The sequence below is a fragment of the Gallus gallus genome, chromosome 12 (genome assembly GCF_016699485.2).
Source record: "Gallus gallus isolate bGalGal1 chromosome 12, bGalGal1.mat.broiler.GRCg7b, whole genome shotgun sequence".
Lineage (NCBI taxonomy): Eukaryota > Metazoa > Chordata > Aves > Galliformes > Phasianidae > Gallus > Gallus gallus.
The window spans coordinates 18,542,139-18,553,858 of NC_052543.1; the positions used below are offsets into that span (position 1 = coordinate 18,542,139).

At 51.8% G+C, this 11,720-nt stretch overlaps 1 protein-coding gene across 1 annotated transcript; it reads left to right on the plus strand.

The window, feature by feature from the left end:
* The first annotated feature begins 7,765 nt into the window (after positions 1 to 7,765).
* SETMAR (SET domain and mariner transposase fusion gene) lies at positions 7,766 to 11,049 on the plus strand. Its single transcript, XM_015293179.2, is given in 3 exon segments — positions 7,766 to 7,903; positions 7,905 to 7,913; positions 8,248 to 11,049. Coding segments are annotated over 3 exon segments (894 nt in total). The 3' UTR covers positions 8,995 to 11,049.
* Positions 11,050 to 11,720: the final 671 nt, after the last annotated feature.

Genomic DNA, 11,720 nt, shown 5'->3' on the forward strand with positions numbered 1-11,720 from the left:
TCAGCAGCAACACGTGCTGAAATGAGACAGGCAAAACCCTGCGGGGCACAGACAGCGTTGGAAGCCCTCTAAACAAGGAAACGGGGCAAATTCACCACGCTCATTTCAGTGCTGTGAGCAAATCACGTTCGCACAACACAATGCAGCCCAGGCGCAGCGCGATGCACCACCAGAGAACACGTGGATGTACAGAATGTGCCAAGTGCCTCTCAGACCAACAGCGAGGCTGAAAGAAGTAGGAACTTACACACCGTGCTGACAGAACGCAGAGCCTTGGTAACTGCAGTCAGTGCTCTTAGCAATAGGGGTGATTTTTCCTTAATCTTAAGTTCCTCAATACTCTGCTATCGAAGCAGATTTGTGATGCTGATAAAAAATCCACTTTATTTGTCGGCATCCCGTGGCCACAGGTCTGCAAACACACAAGCTGAAGATCTTCGGAGCAAACTAAGAGTTATTTGGGCAAGCCTCCAGAATTTGGCCAACTATTACAAAACCCGAAATCATCGCAGCTACCCCTTACAGCCATGAACAACAAAAGGCTCTGCTCTCCCTGCACATCCACACCATTCAGTGCTGCAACACTGGCATATGGGGAGATAATCCCAAGCAGGATGATTCTGGATGCTAAGCAACCATTTATTTAGACGACGTGGGAACACAGATTGGCCATTGTACACGAGTTTCCACGTGATAATGCACAGCAGCTTCAGCATGCTCCTTGGCACAAGGCACGGTTCTAAGAAGAAAGAAGAATTTAGTCAATATTTGATCTAAAACCCCCGGAACACAGCATGAATTACAAAGATGCTTAATGCTGAAGATTATGTTCCCTCCCCTGCAACAACAGGCTGAACCAAAAGCCTGTCGGTGTCAATGGAAGGGTTCCCACTGCTTCCTCCAGCCTTTGGCTTGAGCACAGAGGGAAAAACAGGATTGCTTCGGAGCCCCGCGGAGGGCAGAAGCCCAGCAGCAGGCTTAGAACTGCTCCAGCTGCAGCAGCGTGGTCAGAACAATGGGGAGGACCTGAAGAGGCACTACCTGGCTGTGCCCTGCTGGGCCAGCCCTGGGGAGTCACCTGTGCCTCTCCTGCAGCGCTTCTCTGCTTTTGTGACATGCTTCAAGACGTCCTAATGTGTGGTTTACAGAAATAAAATGATATCCCTGCGGAGCTCTGCTGACACACACAGACAAGGCTCAGCCTCAGCCCTCTCCGGACTTTGGTCCCACTGTGTCAAGAACCAATTTGTGTCTCCACATCAGCCCCTCGCAACGCAGCCGGAGCAGAGCCACATCCTGCAGCCACGACTGCAGCAGCAGTGCCACGAAGGACACCCAACTTAAGTTTACTTTCCACACGGTTATAAATTCAGTCCAGACAACAGCAGTAACCTCAGATTTTAGCGCCCATCTGCACCACCCGCTTCCCTGCAGAAATTCGCTGTAGAAGCAGCGCTCTTAAACAAGCGATGCTCAGCTCCCGTTGAAGGCTTTCACGCACGACGCGGACGCAGCAGCACCGCCGGCTGACACCGCCGGCCGCCCGTGGCCGGGGAGCACCGCGGGGCTGCGCCGCACAGCCCGGAGCCGCACCGCCACCTCCTGGCACACGTGTGGATACGAAGGGAACTTCCACAGGGACCTGAAAAAGGGGTTAGAGGGAGAAAAAGTGCGCGGACCCGCGTGCTTCCCTTAGCTGCCAATAGGAAAGGGGATGAAGCGCTACTGAAGAAGCCAGACTGCACCCACATCTCCCCGACTCTTAAGATGAGGATTTCATGTTAGGCGCACATCTAGGAAAACTGCCTTGAATTCCCATGCTTTGCTTCCCACCAAACACGTCAACTCGTTCTTATGGCTGTCTTACATGAGTGGCCCATTAGCACTGTCCTGCAGTCAGGATGTCTTCCACATGACCAAAATGCCATCCCCATACTGGCACAGCTGGGAGAGAAAACACACACAGAGCTGCGGTGCTCCCAGACGTGTTAACTCCAAACCAGCAAGGCAAGGTGTGCGGCAAAGACACACAGGGACAGGAGCACTGCCTAATGCCACCTGGGTATATTACAGCGCGGGTCAGAGAAAACACTGACCAGCAGTTCCTGATGTGCAATGTCTACACACAGTGTAATACAGTGCCCCAGAGATCTCAGAGTGCACTGAAATATTTCAACTAAGAAAACATCCATCGGGATTTTAAGTTCTGACAGCTCACAGGGAATGGCCCAACCCAGTACTGAGCATAACACACCACCCGTTGCTGCCAGCAGTGCCCCTCCACCATCACACACCTCCTGCAGCTGCAAAGGACAGCAGCTCAGCTCCTGCAAGACCCAATTCCTTCCAAAGACACCAAACAGGAGAGCCTTCTGTGCAGTACAGTTTGGTTTTGAAATATCTATAGAAACCTTTGGGAAAAGAAGTTCTTTAGGTAGAATCACAGAATGGCCTGGGTTGCAAAAGAGCACAATGCTCATGCAGTTCCAACTCCCTGCTATGTGCAGGGTCACCAACCAGCAGACCAGGCTGCCCAGAGCCACATCCAGCCTGGCCTTGAATACCTGCAGGGATGGGGCATCCACAGCCTCCTTGGGCAACCTGTTCAGTGCGTCACCACTCTCTGGGTGAAAAACTTCCTCATAATATCTAACCTGAACCTCCCCTGTCTCAGTTTGAAACTATTCCTCCATGTCCTATCACCATCCACCCTCTGCTATCAAATTAAAACTACTCCAAGCCCAAGTTCCTAAGTTAATACAGAGTTCAGTGTGAAATCCAGCAACATCCCAAGCTCCTACAGCTGTTATCCGTCAGTTCCATAACCACGCACATCTTACCAACTGAAAGGCACAGTGCAGCCTCAGTTGCTCTGCAGCACACACCAACATCTCAGTGGGCACAACAGCACATGCAGAGCAATGCGCTGAAAACAGTCCTTAAGCATTATTTTCAAGGCAGACTGGACAGAGATCAATTTGAGAACAACCATTACAAAGCACCCAGCCCAGCTCCGCTGTAATTTACCATTGTTCCATTCGAGTGAACAGAAATAATTTGCACCAGTTCAGAGCCAGCCCATAAAACGTGTGTGTTTGCACCATGCTGTAAATGAACAACAACAGCACGGGCCCCAGAAAAAAACACAGAATGATGAAATTGTGAGCAGTGTACCGAGAGAAACAAGGTCACTGCCTGCTTACTTCAGACGTGGTTATACGAATGTGACCTTTCTGTAATAAGTGGTAATTTCATCGAAAACAACCTTTCAGAGCAGAAGGAAAACAAGTAAGTCACGGATCCTGCAGCTGCAGTTCATGATGAGACTCCCAGCCTTAATTTAAAGGTCACCAGCAAGACTTTGAAAGTGAGATTGCTCTTCATTTTCCCCATATTTCATATAATGTCATTGGGGTGACCAGTCCGTAACAGCAACACTGCGCGACTGCCAGGCCAAGGCTTCAAGCTTCCCTTCACAGCTTACCATCTCGTTAGGCCTGCCAGCATCACGAGCAACACTGGGATAAATAATTATCTTGCTAATGTGTGTCACAGCATCTCCAGCAGCACTGCACTCTGATAACAAGCGGAGCAGCCGAGCACCTCCCTATGCCAGCTCTGCAAACAGGTTGGGTTGGACAGGCAGCGCTCACCTCCCCATCCCCGCAGTGCCTCCACTGGACTGAACGGAGACAGGAAAGGCAGCACAGGGCAGCAAAGGGGAGGACTTGATTAAAAAAAGAACACAGCGGCAGCGAGAGCCTGGGGCAGACGTTGACTTCTGTGGCAAACAAATGCAATGCATGGCCAGCCACATGATCAGAGAAACAACCAAAATCAAGAAGCATTTTGAGGTGCTGGGAGGAAAGACGAAAGACCACAAAACAATGTCATATTAGGGAAATACTGTTGTTAACAGAGCCAGAGAACACCCTATGGGGAACATGAAGCCCTTGGAGCCTGGATGAATGCAAGGAGCTGTCTGTGCATTCACCCTAACCTGCAGGATTTCTTCACACAGCCCCAGTAAAACTCTCTCCCAGGAAGGGACTGAGGTGAGTCAGGCAGCCAGCCTGGCTTTTTTGGCCAGAGAGCCATTTCTTCTACAAAGGAAACACCAGGCGAGGTCTGCTGGTCGCTCTCAGTGCCTGCATTTGCCCATTGTCACACCTTGAGGCACTTATACCTAACCGGAACACCTGAAAACCTCAGGTTTAGGGTCACAGTAACAAGAAAAAACTGCGAGCCCTGGAAAAAATGACCCAGCACAGCTTTAGCATTCATGGGAAACATTACAGTGCTCTGATCCAGCAAAAGCTGATGGTGAACTTTAATAAAAAGTTTAGCAATGCCAAATGAGTAAGAATCCAACTGCAGACCCCAAGAAAACAGGACTGCTACTTCCAAGCAGCCAACGCTGCAGTAAGCAGGGATGACAGCAAGCTGGGGATGATGTGGACACACATTCAAATGGTGTTCTTTGGACTGCACACTGCGGATGGTCACGACCAGCAGTGCTGACCTTATCAAACTGCTCCTCTCTGCCCTCCTGCACTCAGAGCTGCACCTGCTCACTGCAGGAGGAAGGGCCAAGCAACCTGCCAAGGCGCAGAGGTATGGCATGCTCAGTGCTGGAAGCTCCTCCAGCTTCTCAGGGAAAAGGCCACTCATCCGTCTGTGCATATCCCAAAGAATGTCCATGCAAAGAACACGTTTGTTTCTCTAGCCAGACCCTCACATCAGTTCTGAACCCTCTACCAATCCAGCTACCTGCTTCAGGAAAGGCCACAGTTGTGTATTATTTACATTCTCCGTTGTTTAGTTTTGCAGCCTTATGTTCTCTACAAGGAGAATAACTAAGAAAAGCAATGTTATGAAGCTGGCCACCGAGAGCACGGTGATACCTGAACAGATTATCTTCAAAGTTCTGTACAAAGCCCAGATCTGCTGCTCAATCACAACGCCCTTATTTAGTGCCTTCATTTCTGCCTTGCAGCCATCATTTGAGAGCAGCACTTCCTTGCCTGCATCCGCGGTCCCAGCTCTGAACTGCAGAGGAGCCCAGCACAGCAACGAGTGGCTGAGGCAGGAGCTGAGCTGACACCTGCAGCTCCACATCCGCAGCCTCACACCCACAGCTCCACATCGCCTCTTTCTTCTCTCCCATTCCTCCTTTAGAAGGAACATTCAGATAGTTTTGAGCATGCAGTCTCTGAGATAAATTGCACCTAAAAGTTACAGTGCAAAACTGGCTATCTTAGTCCTACATGGGATCACTAATTGCCCTAGATATGTATGCTCATAAATTTGTTCATACACCTTGACAAAGGGAATTGATTTACCATCACGGTGAAATACTGCATTAAACACACATAATTCTTTCTCCACGCCGCTCCTCCCCTCTTAAAAGCGTTGTTTCACTGCCTGTCATTCTGAATTATTCCTCTTTAATCAGAAGTTTCAGTGATTTATTCAGCCGTTCCGCACACACAGCTAACATTCATCTATATTCTTACCCTAATTTCAACCTAATGTGCTCTGTTGTCATACCAACGTGGCAAAGTTATGGATTTCATTTAAGCCCCAGCACAGTTCTGGAGCACTAAGATAAGATAAGGGACGTTTTGATTCTTTTGCAACATATTTTTCAACAATATAAATTAAAAAAAAAAGACCTGAAAACATCATATTGTTGAGAGCATAAATATTGTAGGATCAGCAGTTTGACACCTGGTGAGATATTAACCAAACATTACCCTGAAAGAATAAAACAAAAACCCAAACCCAGCATTTTTCTTACTGTCAAACCCTTTAACAAAGGGAGCGCTGCAGACCAGGATGCCACACAGGACAAGAGCTGGAAGGATTTGTCCCATGGAGATTAAAATGCTCGTTTCTTACCCAGCCCTCTGCTCACAGCCAGCAGCCTCCATCAGCCCCAGCCTGTGTGTGTTTGTAGCTCAGTTCCATCCCAGCCACTCTCAGGAGATGCCAACCAGCGTGATGAAACCTGATTAACATTACAGCCTTCGAGTGCACTGAGTCTTTTACTTAGTCCAAGAACTTCTGTGTGCTCATCTTTTCAGCTTGGGAGATCACTGCAGTGTTTGCCAAGACCACGCTGTACAATTTCCTCTATACCTGCACTGATGTGGGACTCGTGCAGACTGGAAACTACGGCTGACACACAACTGTGTGTGTCTGAAATCAGCACAGCACTACAGGATTGGTGGTGAACCACCGAGAAGAATCACTCCAGCACAGATATTTGCGTGGCCAGCAGGGCACATTAACACTGTGAACAACCTGACTTTTCAATCAAAATTAACACTACATAACACTCACTCACACAAATGACCTCGATGACTCAGGAGGGATTCCCTGCAAAACATCACTGCGCTTTTAGACAGCAGAAAGGTGAGAAAGGTGACCCAGCCAGGCTCTGCAGGTGGCCACCTACAAGCGGCAGGCCAAAACAGCTGCCTTCATGCACGTGAATTTAACCAGAACATGCCCAGAGGCTCACCCACTGCAGGCAGCTGGTACTGGTCAGGAAGCAACCAGCGTGATGAGATCTGAATCGTTCCCACTGTTCCAAACATGTCTCACTTACAGTCAGGCATGAGACAAAGCGGAACCACGTGAATGCCAAGATCCTGAGGGTGAGCAAAGAGCATCGTGGGCTGCACTGCCTGGGGATGCTGCAGGAGATGGGACACGGAACGGAGAGCTGTGAGATAAGCACAACAGTCCATCAGCACTTAACCCACTTTGTGTACTTCTGCATCAGTTTGCACATCCGTACAGATGAGAAAACAAATTCCATCACAAAGCAGGCAGTATTAAGATGCTATTTACTTGTTATCTTAAGAAGAGGGCAGCAATACATCACGTGGATGGGGACCGCGCCTGCGGTCAGCCTGAGCTCCATGGATACTACCAGCACTGAAGGACAAGTAACAGATCTTAAGATAAATGTGGTGTCTCACTGAGGATGGCTCAGAATAAGGGACAGACAGCACGGCAGGTGGTCGATTCCTCGGCCTCACACTGAAGGTGGGGAGGCAGGCCCAGTGCCTGTGCGTGGGGCACCTCTCATACAGACCCGGTAATCCACCTTCACTGCTCATCACCCTTCCAGGACTTCGAAGCCCTCACGAGCAGATGCCGATGCACAGCATCAGATCAGTGCCTGCACACCCCGCCCCAACGCCGCACATTTCTGTTCTGCCCCTCGGAGCTCTGGAGCTCAACGGCAGTGCAGTGCAGTGCAGTGCAGGTGCCACAGCCACAGCAAATCAGGGCGCTTCTTGGTCCTTCGTTTTGCATTACCAACACCCTTTAAAGCAGGACGGTTTGTAATGCAGCCGAACAAACCCCGGCAGGCCGTGTGCTTCACCCGCACAGCCGAGCCCACGCGGTGACACAGCGCCCGGGAACCCGGCCGCCCTCAGAGCGCCGCTGCTCTGCCGCGCCGAGCGGGACATCGCCTCCTTACATCCCCCCCGGCAGGACGAGAGCTCCGAGAAAAATCACTCTTAAGACCCCCCCCAGCAAAGGCAGGGAGTTAAACGGCCACAGGACGTGCTCGGAGCGGCAAACCGCCACCGGTACGGGAGCACAGGACGGACGGACCGCCCCGCGCAGGGCAGCGACCTCAGCCTGCGTGACGGCACCGCCACGCCCCCAACATGGCGCCCTCCTCCCCCGCGACGCCCCTTAAGGGCTCCCAAAGCGCCTGCGCGGTGCCCCATCCCCTCCGCCAATGGTGGAGCGGCCGCGGCCCGGGCAGCCAATCGCCGCGGGGCGAGGGCGGGGCTACGCCATGGCGGCCGGGCGAGACGTGAGCGGCGGGTTGGAGGCCGTGGCCGTGGCGCTGTGGCCGCCCGGGGAGAGCCCCGCCGCCGTTCCAGGTACGCGGGGCAGAGCGGGGGGCGGGGCGGCCCTCGGGTGCGTGTCGGCCGGGCGATGAAACGCGGCGTTTCGCGGCGCTGAGATCGCTCACCTCCGGGGGCATCGGCGTCACCGAGCTGAGCCGGAGCGAGCCGCGTCCTTCCCGCAGGCGGCCCGGGGCGGAACCGCCCGCAGTGCCGCGCTGACGGCCCGAGCGCCGCTCTGCACACAGCGCCGCGTGCGCGTCCGTTGGAAGCACCGCGGTGCCGCTGCGCGTCCGCCGTCCTTCCCGCCCAGGCGGCCTTTCCGATGGCCGTAGCGCCGCGCGGGCTCTGACTGCCGCTCTCCCCGCAGTACAGCCCGGACAGCGTGCCCGGGGCGGACGGAGCCGTCGACCCCACCGAGGTGACCTTCCCGGGCTGCCCGTGCCGCGCCCGCTCCTGCAGCGCCCGCTCCTGCCCGTGTCTGCGGCGGTGCGCCGCGCCGCTCTTCGAGTGCAACGCCATGTGCCGCTGCGGGGACGGCTGTGAGAACAGGGTTGTGCAGAGGGGCCTGCAGGTCAGGCTCGAAGTGTTCAAGACGGCCAAGAAGGGGTGGGGCGTCCGCGCTCTGGAAGCCATCGCCGAGGGGACGTTTGTCTGCGAATACGCCGGGGAGGTGCTGGGCTTCGCTGAGGCGCGCAGGAGGGCCCGCGCGCAGACGGCCCAGGACTGCAACTACATCATAGCCGTGCGGGAGCACCTGCACAGCGGGCAGGTGATGGAGACCTTCGTTGACCCCACGTACGTCGGGAACGTGGGCAGGTTCCTGAACCACTCCTGTGAGCCCAACTTGGTGATGGTGCCCGTCCGGGTCGACTCCATGGTGCCTAAGCTGGCGCTTTTTGCTGCCACCGATATTTCTGCCGGAGAGGAGCTTTGTTACGATTATTCTGGGAGGTTCCGTAACTTCCCGCTAAGTGGGGGAGAGCAGAAAGCTTCAGAAGAAGGTAACGTGCTGAGAAAGCCCTGCTTCTGCGGGTCCCAGAGCTGTGCTGCCTTCCTGCCCTGGGACGGCTCCCTGTTCCCCGCTGCAGACACGCACTCGGAGAGCTCTGCATAGCACTGTCAGTCCCTGCACGTACGTAACGATGCCGTCTCCTCCGGTAGCTAAAGTGCGCTCAGATCAAACTGACTGCACACATCACAGAAGCATGGGGTGCTTTGAGTGACAGCTGAAAGCAAAAGATTCTGAGACCACCTTCATGCAGTGGCCCAGAGGCTGTTTTCAAGGTGGATGATGAGAAGGAGCACCGGAGCTTCAGGGTGTTCCAGTCTCAATGACTGATCCAGGATTGGTGCTTTCTTGTTTTCAGCTGACAGCTCAAGCTGTGTTAACAAAATCATGTCTTTAATTTGCACTGAAGCTCTCAGAAAGAATGAGCATTAACACAGGTATGGAGAAGGAGCTGTGATAACAGCAACAGGCAGCTCTGCAAATCACACAGAGGAGTGAGAGAGACCAGGGAAGGCTGGAATTTGCAAAAGGGGCATTAAATGTCTTAAATCTTGTTGTAAGAAATAGATCTTTAAAACAAGTTGCTACAATTCTCTTGTTCTGCCAACCACAGTTCTTACAGATGTTAAAAACCTGCCCCAAGTGATTAACTTAAATGCCTCCCACCTGCTTTTGCTCTTCCAGTCACATGGAGCAGCTTGCCAAAATTCCTTGTTAAGGGACTAGTTCCATTTTGTTATCGTTTAGCTTCTGTGCAGAGCGCACAGCATGCAGGCTCATCAGTGTGGTTTAGATAGATGGGATGACTGCACTTGTATCTCGAGGCTCATGTGCTGTGATTTCTGCAATAATAGCAAGCATCACTTCTGTGTTACTTTCCAGCGCTGTAATTTTGCGCTCAGAAAGTAAATTCAGAGCGCAGCCCAAAGCAGCACAGCACTGCTGTTTGGCTTCTGAGATGGATTAAAGATGGAAAGCGAAGCACATCTGACAACAACAGACTGAGAAGTTAGAAGATAGGAGCTCTTGTTTTGTTTTCTGTTTCTACAGAGGCAAAAAGACTGAGGCAGTGCCTACCTCCTGCAGCAGAAAAGAAGTAATCATTGCATCCCCTTGTTGTTATCCTTGTACAGAGATAACACACGTGCTGTGCTGTGCACGTCCCCCCTGCGGCGCTGCAGGAGAGCAGCTGGGGAGCGTTCTGTAGCTGCACTTCTGTCACTACAGAGGACTCCCGCAGGAATTTGGCTGCTGTGAAAGGTGCCATTCCCACACAGCATGGGCAGCAGCTTCATTTCTTTGCTCTGATCTGGGCTGTCTGATTCTACAGAACAGACGCGTTGTGGTTCTGTAACTCAGAACGCACACTTCACTAGGAACCAGAACACAGACTGCCAGACTTCTCGTCTCATTTTGGGGGCTTATCTGGTTTTCTTCTCCCCAAGGGCATCGTGGCAGCCACCCAGACACTTTCAGCCTACAGGACAGGAGGTGTGGGAGTAGATGATCCAATCTGCTTCCTCTTTTCCTCCTGAAAAAAGTTTCAAGATAGGGTTTATTTGTCTCCTGTATTCCCGTTCCTCAAGATTAGATGGGTTTTCAAGATGACAGCACTGTGTGTTACCTTCCTGTTATGAATACGTACTTGGCATGATTTTGAGTAGTTAAGGAAGTGTAAATTCAAAACCCAAAACAGAAGCACATTAACAATATCTGGTCCTGCACCAGCAGCCTTGAATCAGAGCTCACAGCCCTGCAGTCCTACCTGCCCAGCCCCCACCAGCTGCTGCTGTCTTTAGCAACTGAACTGAGCATGCTGCTTGGCCAAAACAAACGCACAGAGCAACAAAAGACTGCGGGACTGTTAGAAACAGCCCCTGCTAAAGGCCCAGCAACAACCTGGAATAATTTGCTGCTGTTAAACCATAAGGCATCATAGCATGTCTTTTTGTAAACAGCATGGCTGTTAGCACTGCCTGCTACCCTTGGGTGTGGACTGAAATCTTAAACGTGCCCTAACAAGGAACTGGAAAAAAATTGATATGAAGTTGTTTTTTAGAAGCAAAGTGAACTTTCCCCTATGCAGAATTGTATACAGTTCTGGTTTTGTTTTACTCCATGGATTTTTCCAGAATAAAACCCAAAAACAACTCTGCAAAATCTTTGCGAAGTGTATTTCTTCTTAGGGCAGAATTACACCTCTGAGAAAGGGAGAATCAATTTTATTAAGAGTAACAGGGAAAGGTATTTCTAATACACAAATGTAAAACGTTTAATGCTGGTAAAAAGCCCTCAGCATACACAATATTTGCCACAGAATCCCAGCTTCCACCATGCTGGTGTGTTCTGGAATAATTTTTCTGCTGCTCACATGGCTTTCCCACTGCCCCACAGGCTGATGCTCAGGGAAGGGCTCCCCGGATGCTCTCCAGCATCGAACACGCAGAGGAGAGGGAGCTGCCAAGGCACGGGTTTGTATTCACCTCAGACTGCATTGACCCGCACCTACCATATTGCAAAGAAAACACTGCTGGGAAAGAGCGTCATCAACGCAGAAATTCTGTTAATCCATCACATTTTTCATCGTTATCTCTGAGAGCATCATGACAGGACTGCCGAGTTCAATCCATTTAACACAGCCACTTACACGGCCTGATAGAGGTCAGCACCACTGCTGCATAACAGGTGCAGAGGACAGCCGTGCCAGGGCAGAGCTGACAGCACAGACATTCCCTGTGAGGGCTCCAGTTAGCACCAGCACACCCCTGCTGTTTCCAGGAACCATCTTCGTGTGAGTGGTAGTGCAAAACACTTCGTGACAGGGCTGAAAT